General features: G+C 43.7%; 1 protein-coding gene across 1 annotated transcript in view; it reads right to left on the minus strand.

Moving 5' to 3' along the window:
- The window catches only part of SFMBT2 (Scm like with four mbt domains 2), a 217,274-nt gene that overhangs the window by 181,931 nt on the left and 15,792 nt on the right, over positions 1–19,551 (minus strand). Inside the window, exons 2-3 of the mRNA XM_036276008.1 lie at positions 9,697–9,845; positions 688–782 (exon numbers count right to left, since the gene is read on the minus strand). Coding sequence (XP_036131901.1) covers positions 688–782; positions 9,697–9,796 — 195 coding nt within the window. The 5' untranslated portion in view covers positions 9,797–9,845. The remainder of the gene's footprint in view (positions 1–687; positions 783–9,696; positions 9,846–19,551) is intronic.

The following is a 19,551-nucleotide window of genomic DNA, read 5'->3' on the forward strand; positions in this document are numbered from 1 at the left end:
AGACTATAAAACTTTCATGTCTCCTTTAAAAATAAAAACATCAATTCAGCCCTGACCAGTGTGGCTCAGTTGGTTGAGCATTGTCCGGTACACTGAAAGGTTGCCCAGTTTTTGCTGGTCAGGGCACATGCCCAGGTTTCTGGCTCAATCCCCAGTAGGAGGTGTGCAGGAGGCAGCCTATTGATGTTTCTGTCTCTCTCTCCCCCTCTCTCTCCCTCTCCCTTCCTCTCTCTAAAATCAATAAAAAGATTTTTTTTATTAAATTTATTTTGAAAAATCAATCCGAAATAAAAATATACAGCCATTACATCTCCTAAGAAGACATTATATCTACATAGTTTGCTGGCTTTTATTTATTCTAAACGATCTTACCTGTCTCCGGCCGTGTGCAAAGGCCATGTCTTCTGAGGTATAGACAAGGTGAGAAGTACACACCGGTTCTCACCCGCTGAGTACCCGCCCTGGGTCCAGCCGTGTCTTAGATGAGACAAGCTCTCAGAGCTAGGCGAACCCTACCTGCAGCTCTCTGTGAAAAGCATACAAACTGCCCTATCTCTTCTTTACTTCTAAGAAATCCTGGCTGAATGTCCCTTCCCCCCACGTTCCCTCTCTTCCCATGGGCTGGGCATCTCTCGGCCGTTTCTCCTCCCACCCCGAATGCAGAGCGGAGAGGAGGGCGGTACGCACGTGTCTGAACGACGTGTGAGGGGCTGCACTAGCACCCGTTTCTTCCAAGTACTCTCCCCAGCTAAAGCCGATTTCCTCCAAGCTCGAACCTTCTTCTGCTGAAACACCAAAACCGAACAAACAAAAAACACAAGAATATTAATACTAGAGTGAAGACCGGAAAGGCGCTGGCCTCCAACGAAGACCAGAAAATCCTTAATGCAAGAGACGAAGGAATTCAGTGGTTTTGGAGCACATTTTCAAAATCTTTTTATTGGGGGTGGGGGGTTAATACTCACCCAAGGATATTTTTCCCCCACTGCTTCTTAGAGAGAGTGGGAGGGAGGGAAGAGTAGGAGAGAAAGGGAGAGAGAGATAGAAGCATCAATGTCAGAGAGATACATCAATTGGTTGCCTCCTGCACGTGCCATGACCAGGGCCGGGGATCCAACCTGCAACCCAGGTACATGCCTTTGACTGGGAATCAAACCTGTGACCCTTCGGTGTGTGGGCTGATGCTCTAACCACGGAGCCAAACCAGCCAGGGCTCAAATTCCTTTCATAGCTTTAGTTTGCTGACTTGAGAGATAGATGACTAAGGAAAGAAAACACTGAAGAAATTCTGCTTTGATGCCCTGGCAAGACCAAGGGTAATAGTAAGTGCTCTTGGGCAAATGAAATGAGATTGGTGGCAGAGTATATTTGCCGCATGTCAGTGTCTCCGTCTGGAACCAGCCACTGTGGACACTCCATTCCTTGGGAAGGTGGGAGAACAGGTGAAGAAAACCATGGGGTGCTGAGTGAGCCCCGTAATGTATACACGGCACTGGCAGTTCTGTCCCCGGCGACTTACTACAGCTCGGGATTATGAAATAATAGCACAGATTGTTCGTGCCATACGGGACTTTAGAAAGCACTGATGTCATTTCGGGGGGCAGGGATTTGAGGCCCCAAAGGATTGTTCAAGTGTGTGAGGCCACTCGGTAAAGTTAAGGACAGAAACCGACCAACTGCGAGACCCAGCTCAGGGTCCTCTGTCCTGCCCTCTGCCGTGACAGAGCTCTCAGGACAAGGCACACCAGCAGAAACCAACAGGACATGAGTTTCTCCTTTACAGGGATCAAGGAGAAATGCACATGGATCTTAAAATGATCCCTACTTTGACTCTGAAGAAAATCAAGTAATTCCCTAAACATTCAAGACTGTATATGTAAGATATACTCTGTATAGTTGAATAACACCAAATAACTCATTTTAAAGTACAGTACAGGCACTGGCTGGGTAGCTCAGTTGAGCATCAGTAGAGCATCGTCCCAATATGTCGAGGTTGCGGGTTAGATCTTCGGTCAGGGAACATCCAGGAATCAACCGATGAATGCATAAATAAATAGAATAATAAATCAGTGTTTCTCTCAAAACAATAAATAAATTAAAATTTTCAAAGTGCAGTAGAGGTAATATAAATGTTATGTCACAATTTCAAATGAAAAGAAAAAATCAGCTGTAAACATTATTTTAACCGATTTGCAAGACTATCTTTAAAAAAGAACATGCTGTCCAAACATACAGGTAAGTAAGAGCTTCAAATGCTGAGATTCTCTTTTCTTGCAATAATGTTCAAAAGTGTATCTTCTACTAGCAAGAGGCTACTTCACTGGCCAAGAACAAATACTGGCAGGTGGGCTGGGGGGGTCAGCAACGGGAGGGTCTAAGAAAGGAAGCCTTGTTCTTGGAGGCTATCTATCACTCCTTGTTCCTACTAAAGAGTTTCCAATTAGAAGCTGGAAAAGCAATTTTCTTGTGATACTCTGCATAGTCTCAGAAAATGATAGAAGAGGATAATTTGTGTAGAGTCAGAAGATGCTAAGTCGAAAGGCAGTTAACCTTCAATTTTGTCTTCAGAATCAAAGTTGCCTAAAACTGTCTCCTCAAATTTTACTCCCATCGAGTGGTTTATAATCAAATGTCCAAGAAAATAAAAAGCCATCTCAAGAGAAAACCTTCCCCTTGCATCTCTCCCAACATTCTGCTTCACCCAGAGACTTAATGTCCTTTTATCAGAAATGTGTCCCCTGAAAAAAGTCAGGAGGTCCTGCGGTCACCAGCTAAGAAGGACGCCAGGTGGTTTCCAGCCACTAAGACACAGGAAGGCAAACACAAGGAGAGAGCAGTCATTTTCTGGAAAACACATCTGGGTGTCACCCCCAACAGCTCTGCCCACAATTTTTTTTGCCCCAAACAGTACTGGACATCAATGACCGAGTTTGTTTTGTGATCTACTAACCAGAGGCATTGCAGCAGCATGATGTATGTGTTCAGGTGACCTGGTGCAGTACCTGAAGACAGCTAACTTGTTGCACTTTTTCTTTGCACCCTACCTGTCCAGCCTCAGCTCAACCTTCTGGTTCCACAAAGTGACCACACACCCACACAGCAAGGTCATAAGAGCCATGCCGTATTGGGGTGTCAGCTCTCTGCTGATTTCTTTCCATCTGTCATCTCATTTACTCCTTCCAAGAGCCCTAACAGGTGGACACTATAGCCCCATGTCACAGAAGAGATGACGGGGGCCCAGGAAGACTGGAGCCACCACCATCACACAACTGTCCAGCCAAAGAGCAGTGATCCGACGCAGGCTGTCTGATTTCAAGGCCGGAACTCCTATGAGGCACCTTCCTGTGTCCTTCTTCTGTCCAGATCACTAATCAGACACCTCCATTAACCATCACCACCTGCTTCTCCACCTGGAGACTCCAAGACTGACCTCTGTCTGTTGATGAGCCTTGGAACATTGCAGAGCCAAATCAAACACAGAGCAGACACAGGGCTAGAGGCAGCAGCCTCCTTGGGAGAGAACAAAATGATCAGAGCCTCTGACACCTGCGGGTAAAGAAGGAAAAGCAGGGCAAAGACATGGGCATAAATCTCGGGCCTGGGCCTGTGAGGGCAGGGGATCCTGGGAGAGCTCCTGGGTAAAGGTTTTCTGAGAATTTCAGCTGTCAAAAATGGAACAGCATCTCTTAGAGAGCGATCAGTTCCTTTGCATCAAAAACATCCGAGACCAAGGTTAGGAACCTCCAGCTGCAGCTTCATTAGGTCTCGATGAGCCTCAGCACCGTGACTGAGAAGGACAAAGTGACTCTGTCACCTCGCAGCAGTAGTGCGAGTGAGAGCACAGTCTCAGTTTCTCAACTTCAACTGGGACCATTCCTGGCACCTCTTCATTCTTCATCAATTCTAATCCAGACTATTAACATTTACCACAGACTTTGTTTCCACCAAATGTTAGTTCATTACGAGCTAGGTTTCCAATCTCTTCTCACAACACAGTAGGCAGTGGGTGCTTTCGTGTTCACCCAGATATTCACTGATTCGTTCAAGTCAACCAAGAGAGGAAAAGGTACCGTGGTGGCCCCCAAGTCACTGAGAACCGAGCTGAAGAAAGCTGTTCCTCTCTGCTGTCTAGAAAAAGCACTTTACCCTGCCTGAGGGAAGTACCTAGAGGGTGGTTTGGAAAAAGAGGATTTAAGGAGCGAAGTGACCATTCTGCCTCTAGACTTTTCCAGCCTGCTGTTCTGCCCCAGGACTGACGTGAGTTGCAGCTGAGCTTCCAGCCTCCGGCCACCCCCGCGATCCACTCTGCAGTAATCTCTGTTCGGCCCTGAGCGGGTTTTTCCAACAATTGCAACTGAGTTTACTTCAGTTCCTAGTATACTTGTCCCCCTCAGTGTGTACACAGATCGTAATTGCTTCATGTAGCACTCATATACATCCTTACAGCTCCAACATTCCAAAGCTCTGGACATAGAGGCCAGCATTATTTAATGGTGATTTTAAAAGTACAGTAAATAAAGTATAAAATTATTCATGCAAAAAAAAAAAAACACACACACACACACATTAATAAGCAGGCCAAAAGTCAGACCTAGAATGGGATTAAAAATATTAAAAAACCTTTAAGCCCAGCACTGGTAACTTTAAGTGTGCTGTTTTAACAGTAAAATCCAATACAAAATGCTGGGCTCCTCACAATACAGCCTTTTCAAAGCTGTCATTTAACACTTCCTCCACGGTTTGGGCCTAAGCAGCGGACTGTCTAAAGACATTTCAATGAGCAATAGATAAACACACGCAATGTTTATGAGTGGAGGTCTCATAAAGCCAGAGCAAATATTTACCGCTGATTCATAAACCTCTTAAACCCATAAACATTTTATCAAGGAAACTCTGACAATCTCCCTCTGCTGCAAAAGAACCAGTTGAAGGCACTGCCCCATGATGTAATGAAAACAGACCATGAAAACCTACTAAGAAAATTTCACAATTTAAAAGAAAACAGGCGCGTTCATTAGTGGCACTCCAGCTTGAGAACACAGAAAGCCATTTATGCGACCAGAATCTTTCATAGTAAACAGAGAGAGAACACCTTACGACAAGCTGGAGTGCAAGCTACTTTACAGAGAAAAATGAAATGCACAAAAGGCTCACACACCTTTTTTTAAGTAGTCAAGTCTTGGGTTGTACAATTTTACAATATGAAATAAGGCTAATTTTGCAGGTCTGAATATTAAAGCCTGTAACCACTACCCAATTAAAAAAAAAAAAAAATGGAGAATTGGTAGGTTCAAAACGAACAAAATCTTACAGAGCACCTTCTTTGTGCTAGATATTTTTTAATGTGGAAAGAGAAAGCAAGACATTAAATTTGTGTTATTTTAACTGCTGATAGCCCATTCATACCATCAGCAGGTCTGAAAAAGAGTTGCATTGTGAGTATGTTAAACAGAAACCCCGTTGGGATAAAAGTCAGATGGGACTGGCCGACACCAAACCTAGATGGGAGTTCAGGGCTGCAGGACTTCACCAGGGAGGAGGGGACAGTCACTTGAACACAAAGATCTTCCTGGCTATCTTAGCTACCCAGACTTCCAGAAAAGAAAGAAAACATGGAAAAATGACCCAATCGCCTGGCTAGGAGAGGCAACAACTATCTGAAGGCGAGTTCTGGTGTTATTTTTTAAGGGACTACAGCGGAGTCAGCTGAAACTACTTCCTTTCCAGCAAGAAGAGTCAGAGATCTGAACTTCTCTCATAAGAATATTGATTCATGTCCTTCCTGAACACAAGAGCCCGTGGGACTCTGGTTCCTATAACCTAATACCTTGACCCACCAAAAAAGTCAAGCCCACGTTTCCATAATAATTCTTTTTACTCAGCCTCGTCCAATGTAAATGTGCAACACCACTTTGTGGACTAGATCAGGGAGTCCCAGTTAGCCGTCCTGAACAACAATCTGCCCAGAAATCTATTTCTGACTGTGTCAGCACCATGTTTGGCTTGCAATTGGAGAAGCCCAGAGTTCCAGAGGTCCAGTTCTGGTCCACGTCCTTCTGTGTGTTCCTGTCCATTCAGTCCCCTGGAAAGGCCTTCAGTTCAATTCATCCCAAAGGTGTCCCAGGAGGAGGGGTCATTTTACACTGGGCTGCTTCATCCATGGGACTCCGTGTCAGTTATCGACCCCAACGGTTTGAGCTTTCCTTAGGAAAAGAGGCAAAACTGAACACGGGAAGAGTGTAAATGAAACTCAGAGTCCTTATTTGAAGCTGAAGTTTCCATTTCAGAGGGAGAGATCATCAGTGCAAGGATCTCAGCAGCTGGGCGTGGGGACAGAGGAACCAAAGACACAGGAGCAAAACATGGGAAGCAACAGGGTTGGACTTCCATCCTTTGGCCCCATGATTTGGTCCAAGAGCTGTAGGCACGTACGTGTGGTCAGGGAGGTACAGTTGTGTGTCCTATACCACCTGGGGAGAGGAGATGGGAGACGAGTGGAGGAGAGGATAAGAAAGAATCTGAGCCCTGGCTGGTCGTTCAGTGGTTAGAGCATCTCCCACAGACCACAGAGTCCAGGTTTGTTTTCTGCTTAGGGCACGTGCCTCGGTTGCAGTTCGTCCCTGGCCCGGGTTGGGTCATGTGGGTGGCAACCACTCAATGTGTCTCTTTCACGTCAATGTTTTTCTCTCTCTCTTCCTCCCTCTCTCCCTCCTGCTCTATCTGAAGATAAATGCAAAAATGTCCTTGGGTGAGGATTAAAAAAAAAAGAAAGAATCTGAGCAGTTGCTGTATCTCATAAAGAGTGTGTGTGTGTGTGTGAGTGTGTGAGTGTGTGTGTGTGTGTGTGTGTGTGTGTGTGTTTGTACACACATGTATCCAGGGTCACTTCTCCCTGCGCTGAAGGGTAGGCACAGCTCAGTGTTTCAGAGCATGAGGTTCCAAGCCCTCAGGATGCCTGAGATGAAACCCTGGCTTGAATACACGAGCCAAGTGACTCTCCCGATCGTCCAGTTTCATCTGCTATTTCACTGTGCTGTGGAAGAGTTAAACAATGCAACATATGTAAAGCACTTAAGAGAGTACCTGGTAGGAACACATATGAACACAGGGCCATGTACCTATGGTCCCTCATTTGAGTCCACTTACAACCAGGTGAAGAATGCTCTGTTTGCCTTCTCTTGCTCGTCTGATAAGAAAACCTCATCTGCGATTCTTCCAGGAAAAAGACCAAGGCACCATCCAACCCTAAGCATGTCATAATTGGTCCCTGAACCAAATGTCCACACCACTGATGGCAGACAGAAGATATTTTATGTGGTAACAGGGATGAAAAGGGAACTACTTGGGAAAATAAACTACTAGACGGCTCCTACCTGAGTATGTCCTTGAACAATCTAAATGTCCAAAATGAGATCTGAGTTTCTAGAAGTCAGCCTCCGCTCTCTACAAAGGTTTAGATCCTGCTTTAAACTGGTTTCCTCTTTAGAAAAGTGTCTTTGTGGCACCAGCTAAGTCTCCTGCCCGGTCAGTGTGGCACAGTGGTTGAGCATCGACCCATGCACCAAGAGGTCGCCAGTTTGATTCCCGGTCAGGGCACATGCCCAGGTTGTGGGCCCGATCCCCAGTAGGGGGCATGCAGGAGGTGGCCAATCGATATTCTCTCTCATCGATGTTTCTCTCTCTCCCTCTCACGTCCTCTGTCTAAAATCAATAATAAATAAATAAATGTCTCCTCCCCACACAAATATAAAAGGAAATTTCAAGGACAAAGGCCGCATTAGCCACATGGGCCGGGTGGGGGGGTCAGCGTCAATATCTGAAACATATTAAGATGATTTAGAGCGATTTAGAATGACGTTCTATTCCAGAGCGTAACCTCATGGATGATTCAGGCTCCCACCACACAAGAGCAATGAACCAACCAAGACGTGGGCGTTGGATGTGGTGCAGCCCAGCCAATGACGGGATTCTGGGGCTCACACCGCTCCATTCATGGGATCACCCACAAGGAAAGTCAAGACAAGTAATTTTCCTGATACCATATTATTAATAAGCTTCAGAATCTACGGCCGCTTCCTGAAAATGAAAAGTCAACACACAATTGTCGTTTAGACTGTTGAACACTTGCCAGCGAAAACGACGCAGTCGTGGGCGTCAGATGTGTGTACAACGAAACTCTGGTGAAAACGAGGGGCTCCCAAAGTGGCAAGTACCTCGTCAGCACACATCAGAGGCTGTTACAAAGGCATACCTGTGTTTAAATAAAAGCGGGATAACTAGGGTGAACCTGCGGTCTACGTGACCGTGCTCTCTCAGAAAAGGAACTTCCACATTTCCACTGGGAGAAACAGATTCAGCTCTGCTTCAGAATTTCTCCTGCCCCTACTTCATACCGACAGAAGCTGAAAGGAGAAGAACGAGCTGATTTTGAAACAGATACTAACATCTCTCAGGCAATTTTTTCAGGGGTTTCCAGATAAAGATATCATTTGAGAAACATAAGCTAGTCGATTCAGTGACATCAAGCAATCTGCAGTTCCATCACTGACTGGAATGTGGAGACATTCTTCATACCTTCTTTGGACAAAGGTCAAATCTCCCACTGAATTAATGATTAACATTTTTGTCCATTAATTCACCATCACAATGTTTATGATTCTGAGAGCTAAGCTGTCCTCATTTCATTTGCTGTTATGGGAAAGTGCAATCCTTTAAAATAAATAAATATTTCTAAAGTAAACTCTTTATTGTGCAAGTATTTAGAAAATGATGCATTTACACATCCATTGCTTAACCATCAAAATTCAAAATTGGTTTGTTTTGTGACTTCTTACAGGGAGAAAGACTTTACCACCAATTCACATGACCTGCATTTCTTTCGCATTATGCACTTTTCAGAAAGTCGTGCTGGGGTGTGGAGAGGGTCTTGGGAAGAGACAGCTGGGCAGATCCTGCTGTCCTGTCTCCTGGGCACGTGCTGGAGAATCTGATCTCCTCACCTGCCTAGACTGGTTTGGCCAAGAGCTTTCTGAGCATGGGGGTGCTGGGTGAAGAGGGGAAGGGATTAAGAACGACCAATCGGTAGTTACAAAACAGTCGCGGGGATGTAAAGTACAGCGTAGGAAATACAGTCAATAATACTGAACTGTGTGCGGCACCCGGTGGGTACTTAAAAATACTGGGGGGAACACTTTGTACAGTATATGAATGTCTAACCGCTGTGCTGCACACCTGAAATTAATACAAAATAGTATTGAATCTGAACTGTGATGGAAAAATAAAATATAAAAAAGAGGCTCTGAGCAAAAAGGGGGCCTGTCCCTCCAGAGTTGGAGCATTTCATCACTGATTCGAGACTCTGGAGTTCTGCTTCCTGTGTAACAACCAGCCTGAAGCAGCCCCGAGACGCAGGTGCACTGTCAGGCAGGCCGAACCACACAGTGTGAGTAATTATGAGCATTATTTGTTATTGAGACTTCTAAGTGATCCGGCACCTATCACCTAGCCCGCTCTGTCTAGTATAGAGCTCATATTAATTTTGTACCAAATTTTGCCTAATTTTCAAGCTGCTATATGCTTTTCAACATGACAGCAAATCCTAGGGAGAGGCAGCATGTGAGATCTAGAAACGCTGCCCCAGAAAGATATCGGTCAATAAACCAATAGGCCAAATGGAACTAGAAACCAAAATCGTACCTGAATCAAGATCTCCATTACCATTAGCTGAGCTCAGATGCTTCTCCAAGGGAGAAGATGAAGGGTCTGGCATACTGGTCGCTGACAAACTGCTCTCCATTCCGAAGGAATAAGGATCTCCGCTTAATTCATCCTGCAGAAAAAATTACCTAGGGGCAACCAACAAAGAAAAAAGGATCAGATTCACTTATTTTTAAACTCTCCAAAAATAACGGCATCCCATCAGAGCTGCTACTATTTCATTATAATGTGCAGGATACAATGTAGTAATAATGGAAGATACTGAGAATCAAGTCTAAATAGTACATGTCTATACAAGGTCAACAACAAAGGTCACAGTTGAGCAAAACCATCAATTTTCTGCAAGTTATTATCACCACTAAAATGGACCCATTTTTCATCAATAAATAGAATCTATGTTTCAACCTCCATCTACCCTGGTAATGTTAGCAAGATACTCCTCCACCCAACTGTCTCCCCTTCCCTCCCTCCATGCTCTGAAGCACAACAAACACACCACACACACACACACACACACACACACACACACACACCCCACATTTTGGCGTTCTTTGGATTACTTTCCTAAAAAATATTTTGAGGTTTTTTCAAAATTAAAGGAATGATTTAAGCCTAAATAGAAACTGGGTGTGTGTGTGTGTGTGTGTGTGTGTTTAATAATTCGAAGTTATCTTATATCACTAGTGAATCATTTGATACATTTAGCTTCTGAAAGCTTTGATGGAAACGACACACATAGGAACCCGTTTAATGGACAGATGGGTCCTAAAACCATTCAAAATGTAGGACACTGGCCAACCTGGCGTTAGAGTGTTGAGGCTGGCTAAGTTTACCCCATGGACATCAGTTTGCCAAAATCACCCACAGGATAATGGGCAGAACCACATACTCCTAAGAGCATTTCTTCACCAATCCTATTACGATACAGACACAGGACTTCGCAGACAGCGGTGCCTTTGGAGATTTCCTCCCTGTGGGGCTGCACACCGCAGCGGAGAGGCGGCCAGGTGACCAGAAAGCCCGTGGCCTACGCCAGGATTTCACGGAGGGTAGTAGTATCCCCAGGTTATTGCTACTGTCACTGGTTCTTAAGGAGCAATCGTTGATGATCTGCAGAGAAACCACTCGACACAAGCACATGGCCATCCAACCAAACACCCAACAACCAAGAAGCATCCAGTGGGAGCACCAGGATCACAAAGGCTGAAACCCACACCCTGCCCAATGACAAGAAATGTGACTGTGAGTTGACAGATCACTCCGGCATTGAGGCAGAGATACCACATTCTGCAGACCTCAGGGGCACTACAAGATGGCCTGGACAAAGAGAAAGAGGGTGACACGCTCAGGAAAACTCCTCCTCCCACCGCTTTCCATGGAGTAATTCAGGAATCACCAAGGACCTGGAGAGGAGGAGGACAGGCAACTGGAGAAAGGGCATAGGAGGCAGAACACTGGGCACCAGCACACGGCACACACGGCCCTGACACAGGGCTCAACCCCACTGGGGAAGGCGCCAATAAATCAGAAAATTGGTACATTATACAGTATGTTAGGAGGCGGTAAGTGCTGTAGGAAAAACTAAAGACAGAGAGGAGATACAGGTGAGCAAGGCAGAGGGGTTATGACCCTTTAGGGGATGGCCAGGTAAGACCTGAGAAGAGATAGGTGAACGACGACTTGAGGATGAGGATAGGGAGGCAGGCGGAACCCAGGGAGAGAACAGTTTGCCAAAACAAGGACCCAACCCCACACTTCACTCTGCAGGCAGGAGTAGACACGGCAGGATTTCATTCCAGGAAGTGAAATGATCAGATTGGGTCTAGAAAAATCACTCTGGTAGCTGCATGCCAGACAGGTGACAGACAGAGGCAAGACCAAATGGAAACAGAGACTAAAAACAACATGCAGATGAAGGCCTAGACGAAGACAGCAAAAGAGAAAAGAAGAAAACAGGTCATTATGTATTTGAAAGGTAAAATCCACAGGACGTGGTGGAAACAACCCAAGAATCTCCCAATATTAACAAAATGCAATCTTTTCACAGCATGTAGTTAGGCTCCTAGAATAAATTACTTCACTTGCACAGTTAGCTCTCAGCAGCTCACAGAAGCTATGCCGTGCCTATGGAAATAAATAATTCTGGGAGAAAATATATTAACTATAAGAATGACAAACTATGTCACAAATTTACTTTCAGTGGGATTGGGAAGTGGGGGGGCACAAATCTTATGGGTGACAATTATCTATAAGCTTTGCAAAATAAAAACAGAATTTTAAAAAGCAAATCCTTTTCCTAATTGCACTACCTTAACCCTTCCCCCCAAAAAAGAGGCTATTTTTAAAAGGAAGCAAATTTCCTTTTGATTCTTAAAATACATGTAATTTCAAGGCTGAAGGTAAAAATGTCTATTCAAGAAAGCAGCATTTTTCCGCAGACATGAACAGAAGGCTCAGAAGGTTGGGTTTTTAAAGGGTCATTTCCTGTTTTGTACAATACACTTTGTGACCTTGTGTAAAGTTCACTCTACTATAATTGGCTGCTCTTGTCTCTAAAGCTGTTGAACAACAGAATTATAGTACTGAGCCATCTTTAAAAAGTGGTCTTGGCCCAGTGACAAGAACAGTGAACTTGGAGAATAAGGAATAACAAGGCCACTGTGTGACTTAAGCAAACTACTCAACCTCTCTGTTCCTCAAACTTTGCATCAGCTAAATAAGAAGGCTCAATTAGATGCAATCAATGGCCCTTCTCAAATCTAAAATTCTATGAATCTACCAGGGCTTTTAATATTAATTGCACATTTTCTGCATTCAGATTATCTGTTTATCTGAACCAAATACAATAAGCACCTGCCTCCTGGTACTTGAGTATTCAAAGAAGAAAACTATTTTAGCATAAGCTAGACAAAGCCTTGTTAATAAGAAAACGGGTGAGAAAGAACACTCACTCACTGGATATTCTAAAATGAATCAGAAATTATTGGAGGCTTATTATCTGTTTTGAATTATCTTCTATACCTGCACAGTCCAATTTGATAACCATGGGCCACACGTGGTTCTGAGCCCTTGAAAGGTAGATAGTGTGAATGGAAATCTTGATTTCAATTTCAATTCATTTTAATTTAAAAGCCATATGGGGCTAGTGGCTGCGTACAGCGAGGCCACTGTTAACTGGAGTTCACTCTTTGAATTTGGAGCACATCCTAAATAATCATTAATGATTGACTCTCTTACAAGTTTTAATTTAATAATACCAAGCTGCTTTAAAAGAACAGAGAAATTTTTAAACCTCAGAAACTGCACAGTTTCCCCATAATACTCCACGTAGCAAACTTCCGAACATAGTACATTTTTATTGAATGTGCTGCCTTGTTGTGTTCTATCAATACAATTTCAAAGAAGAAATCTCTGAAGAGTTAAATTATGTGCATCATATTAAGATAATTTCCTTTTTTCATTCGTCCGTGAAGTCAAGAAAATCATTCCACCTTGAAAATATAATCAGGCAATATATTTTTCTGTAAAGGAAAAAAAAAAATCCATGCATGTTATTAATGTCAAGTATCAATGGCTTATCTGACACTATTAAAGGGGAAAGAAGTTTGCTCAAATTTTTATGACTCCTCAGTGATTCAACTCTCTCCATTTGCCTCTAACCAGACACTATAAAAAGGTAACTGGGGACTGTAAAATAAGACATCAATTTAAATGCGCCAAAGCAATCGTTTTAAATAGAACTCAAGGGTAACAACATAAAAACCAAAAAGAAAGCCACCTGAATGAGTGGCAGAGTTAAACCTCACATTATTCTGTATAAGGACAAGTGACAAGGCACTGTCCCGGGTGGCTGCTAAATTTATTTTGGCAAATGACATGTCACACTTTCACTTTTTAAACAATGTTTACTTTTTCCCTTTCCATAAAAGGTATACACACTCTCTGTAGAACTCTTAACGAATAAAATTATAAAGGAACAAATTGAAATCGCTAGTAATTCTAACACCCAGAGAAAAATCACTTTTATGTCTATAGTAACTCCTCCTGATAGCTTCTCTGTGGGATTTTTTGCGTTCATATAGAATTTTGAATTTTAATTTGTTTTTCATTTAACATTACATAGAAAGCATTTCCCCACATCATTAAAATTCTTTGACAACATGACTTGAAATGGTTGGGTGATTTTTGTTATAATATGAATAAGGTAATTTATTTACCATTCTGCTACTACTGACCATTAAGTTTTTTTTTTCTTTTTCACCAACATAAACAGTGCTGTAATGATAAGCCTCAGCCATAAATTCTATTACATCTGGGATGTTTCTTTTGTGTAGAATCCCAGAAGTTAGAGTATAAGGCCAAATACAGGAACATGGCTAAGCTTCATGTTACATGTAGCAAAAATGCCATCCAGCCTGCTGTCCTCACTTAGCGAGTGAGCGACCAGCTGTGGATGACGGAATCCGTCTGAACCCAATCTCCTCCTTGGCCTCAAATAATGTTTCCTTTCACCTTTTCCAATTTGATATTCAAAAAATAGTGTCCCTCCCTGGCCAGTGTGGCTCAGCTGGTTTGAGGGTCGTCCCTTGTACCAAAAGGTGGCGGGTTCAACTCCTGATCAGGACATATACCCAGGTTTTGGGCTAGGGGCACATGCAAGAGGCAACCAATCGACGTTTCACTCTCTCATTGATGTATCTCTCTCTCCCTTTCTCCCTCCCTCTCTCTACCATCAATTTTAAAAAGAAAAGAAAAAATAATAATGAGCTTTTTAAAAAATAATATCATGCCATCACAATACATAATCTTCATGTGATCCTACCTCTGTTCACATCCTTCCCACATTTTATTTGTGTTTTTAATTTCTTTTTCTGTATTGATTTTAGAGAGAGAGGAAGGGAAATAGAAACATCGATGAGAGAGAACATTGACTTGCCACCTCCTGCACGCCCCCCCCCCCCCACTGGGGGTTTGGCCCACAACCTGGGCATGTGCCCTGACCAGGAATCGAACCGGCGACTTCTTGGTGCCTGGGTCAACGCTCAACCACTGAGCCACACCAGCCGGGCCTCCTTCCCAGATTTTAACGCTGTTGGCATTTTGTATAATTTAAGAGTTCTGCATATTTTACCTCACAAAACTATTGAAAGATATTTTCCTCAGTTTGTCCTTTAGTGGTTTCTTTTGATATATGGAATGTTAGTTTTATGTTTTTGTTTTTTTTAACTTAGTCCAATCTATCAGTTCCCTTTATTTCTTCCAAAACATATTCCTAAAATGTCCTCCCTCACCCTAGGATAACAGAAGTCTAACTTCTCTGGGGTTTCAAGGTTTACATTTACATTTAACACAGAGGGGATTTATGCTCAAATATTTTGTGAGGTGCAACAATGAGCTGACACCCCCCCCCCAGTTAACAATGCAATCCTATTCTATTGGGTTTACATCCTGTCTTTATCATCTATTAAATTTTTGCACATACAAGACTATTTTTCAGTGCACCCAACTTTAATTGCAAGAAGACAGTGAAATCGGAGCTGGTACTACAGTTCGTGTATCCCTCTTAGTTGGGCAATCATTAAACTTAAGGTCATTTAAGGTAGGTTTATAAAGGGGTGACAATAATCTTGCATGCATTTGTAACCCAGTCTCTTACGACATGACCATCACAAGGAATTCTGCTGTGAACCAGACAGAAATTACTGTGCATCAGAAACTATGAAATGCCCCTCTCCCACCCCCATTATCTGTGCTCTCCTTTGTCTACAGCAAGGAGTTAACCAAAATAAACACTGCTCGGCTGTCCTTGTAGTTGGCTGTGGCCACACCACTACATTCTGTCCAGTGGGAGGTTTGCAGAATGAATGTGTTCAACTACAAGGTCGCACCCTTTAGTGGAAGGGACATGCCTTTGCATTTACTCCCAGAACCACCAGGAATCACGAAAGCCTCACGAATACTGAAATGAGAGAAGAGAGCTTGCTTCTGCAGTCAGCTCCAGACTATGACACGTCAGAGAGAAATCAGCTTCTACCGTGCTTACACCTCTCTACTTGGGGTCCCTGATACACTCCCAATGCCAAAGCCCCACCAATACACCCGAGAAGAACTGTGCTCCTTTGTAATAAGCTTGTAATTTTGATGCTTAGATTGTTACTGGTCAACTTAGTTTTTATCCAAAAGACTATCAATAATGCCACGTGCTGTCTTTGGTTAAAAAAAAACAAAAAAAAACTAGTTCACCTTAATGCTGACCAAGGTGCTTAAAACTGGAGAATGAGGCCCATAGAGAGATAAAAGAGGTCCCCTTCATTGTAGGGGAGCTTAGCCCCTAAAGAAGTAAGAGGTCAGCATTGCCTATAACACCATCAACTATTGTGGCAATTCTCAAGCTTTAAGGTGTAGCAGAATTATCTGCAGGACTTGTCAAAACTCAGCCTGCTGGGCTCCACCCCCAGAGTTTCTGATTCAGTAGGGTTAGGGTGATGTCTGATCATCTGTATTTCTAAGAAGTTGCCAGGTAATGCTGATCCAAAGACTATACTCTGAGAACAACTGCTTTATGAAAAATATTTTTGTCTAGGTTGCTAAGAAAGCTAAAAAGTTATTCTTTACCAAAAGATCTCTATCAGAGTTATACTAGAAAACACAATACTTCTGCAAAGTCATTTAAATGTGGGGAGAGAAAGGTCGGTTTGCCCAGAACTAGTTTTGCATTAAATAGTACTCATAAAATAGCTTTTCATTCTAGTTTTCCTTAGAGAATGCCCGTTATCTCAATTCTATTGTTCTACAAAATCAAGCTTTGCCATATACCATCTGCCTAAAGCCAGACCAGCCTTCTCTCCATAAAAGCTGAGTATGAGTTACAGTACCAAGAATATATCATGTTGGTTATTCATGGTGGAGCCATTCTCTTAATGGACCAAAGTACCTCTAGAAATTATTTTTTCCAGGCCTCGTTGTTCTCAAATATCAAGAGGAGAATGGATTACATAATCTCCAAGAATTAGGCCCCTCATTTCTAGCAGATGGTTTTCCTTAGCTTTACTGTGAAAACAGACTGGCAGGTTATTTTTTATATGTTATATTTGCATATACTTTTAAAAGCCAAATATTCTATAAGGCTCATAGAGCCCCCCCACACACACACACACACACACACGCACACACGCACACAACAGCACAATCTCCTGCCTGTGCCCTCCCTCTCCACGTCCTGCTCCCACAGGCAATCAATGTCACCCACTGTAGATGACTATCCTGACATTCATCTCCGTATCTATGCACAACACCTTACTTGTTAACTTTTCAGGTGGTGTCATTATCAGGTAATACCTTACTGGTCACACCACCTACCTACCTATTTTTCACTCCCACCCCTGTCCCTCCCTCACCGCCTTGTCCTCCTAAAGGATTTCAGGGTGTGTCACAGCAAGACCACGCAGCATGCTAGGATTGCCTTTTCCTTTCTCACACAACTTTTCCCTGGAGTTAATGATGGTCTTGGTTTTTCCCGCATCTTTAGTTTTCTACATACTTATCACCCATTCAAATCCAATTTTCCCATCAACTGCCTTAACTCTCCTCTAGATAAACTGAGATATATAGGCGTTTTATTAATGTCATCTTGAAGTAATTTCTACCAAGGCCTTCTGTTCTGCTCTGATCTAGACGGACTGCGTCTGCGCCTGGTAAACAGATGCTACTTTGAGATCTCGCCTCACCTCTTTCTTTGCAACAGCCCACCTGTTCTGTGTCCTGGGCCTGCCTAGACCTTGTTTTCTCTCCTCCTTTTCACAGAGCACATTCCCTGATGGATTCCTGAGAGAGGATTTCGGTGGAAAACATGAAACTTTATATGGTTAAAATGTCTTTAACCTACTCTCACATTTTAACCAATAGTTCAGGTAGGTAAAAAGAATTCTAAGTTGAAAAACATCCTCTCTCAGAATTTTGATGGTTTCCCTCCACTGTCTCCTGGCTTCCACTGTTGAGAAGTCTGATACCATCCTAATTACCGGATCTCGTGATATCTCGAAATGCCACAATGATGTGTCTAGTGGCAATCTGCTTGTGGCTTGGGAGCCCGGAGTGACTTCTTTCAAGACTGACATTCTTTCAACATTGACAACTGTTCTTCAGTTCTAGGATATTTTCTTGACTTTTTGTTAATTTTCTCATCTCTGTTTTCTGTTCTTTCGTCTTAATATTCATTCGCCCAATTGTTAGACTTCCTTAATCTCCTTAATTTTCTCTTTTATTTTCTACCATTTTTTAAAATCTACCATCTAGGATATTTCCTTAACTTATTCTTCTCTTTTATAGAGTTTTACAATGTAATTTCAAACACTACTTTCTAAGGACTTCCAGTCAAGATGGCAGAGTGGGTTAAACACTGTGTTCACCCGTTCCCACAACCATATCAAAATTACAACTAGCCCAGCCAGTGTGGATCAGTGGTTGAGCATTGACCCATGCACCAAGAGGTTGTTGGTTCGATTTCTGGTCAGGGCACATGCCCAGGTTGTGGGCCTAATCCCCCGTGGGGGGCATGCAGGAGGCAGTCAATTGATGTTCTCTCTCATCAATGTTTCTCTCTCTCTCCCTCTCACTTCCTCTCTCTCTAAAATCAATAAGGGAGAAAAAAAAACTTTTTGTAAGTATAACTAAACCACAGAAGTCCTATAACTAAGGAAATACAGAAGAAGCCACGTAGAGACTGGTAGGAGGGGTGAAGACATGAAAGAAGTTTGTCCCACACCCGCCTTTGGTGGTTAAGCATCAGGAGGGATATCTCCGTTGCAGAGGTTCCCTGAACAAGGGGTCCCAGCCCCACACAGGATTCCCAGCCTGGAACATCAGAGCCGGGAAGAGGACTGCCCCCAAACAGCTGGCTGTGAAAATCAGCAGGGACTCTGTCCGAGTGAGAATGAGGGCTGCTGGAGACACAGGCATCCTCTTAAGGTGTCAACACACAGACTCGCTCACTCACAAACACTTTCTCTAAGCTCCAGAGAAGGGGCAGTAGCTCAAAAAGTGACAGGGACATACTGGGTGGAACGGAAGTGGGTGGAACTGGGTGAATCTGGGTGGAACTGGGTGGATACAGGGCAAGGGCTGGCAGGACAGCATGTTCCTTTGTTGAGGCCACCCCCACCACAGCCAGGAAGTGCTGGTGGGCGGATATGCCAGGCCAGTGCCATTGTTCCTTTGCCGAGCCATCCTCCCTTCCAAGTCTCCATCACTGCTCATCCCACCCTGAGATGCTGCCCACCCAACTCAAGGCCCAGCGGATCGTCTTTCAGCAGCTATTCCACACAAGCAGCCAGCCTCCATCTGCACTGCAGACTTTCCTAAAATCTCTCAAAGGTCTACAAACACCAAACAAGTTTGGCCTTGGCATGCCTTGCACTTCTTGCTAAGCAGCTTCAACCCTGGCACTAGTGCCAACTGGCCTCAGTTGGCAGCACAGCCCCTCCCAGGTACCTCCAAACTCAGCACCAGCAGCTACCAACCGCAGATTTGTAGCTCCTACTTGGTGGTCCATGGCCACAAAGAGGCAGCAGCTGGCCTAAGTATGCACCAGAGACCCCCACAAAAAGGCCTTCTAAACCCAACACACCTGATGGCTGACTTCAGACCACATCAGAGCACCACCCAATTAGCTCCACAAAAATCACACCCAAAAAATGAACTTGGCAGGCAACAGAGTCCTGTTAAAGTGAATCCCAAGTGGGTCAGCCCCTACAAAACACCTTGTCTACTGTAGTCATGGCCAGTCCTCACAGTCAGTCAGTCTGAGGATCAATCCCACCCAATAATATGCTAACA

Source organism: Molossus molossus, unplaced genomic scaffold (assembly GCF_014108415.1).
Source record: "Molossus molossus isolate mMolMol1 unplaced genomic scaffold, mMolMol1.p scaffold_m16_p_1, whole genome shotgun sequence".
NCBI classification, from domain to species: Eukaryota; Metazoa; Chordata; class Mammalia; order Chiroptera; family Molossidae; genus Molossus; species Molossus molossus.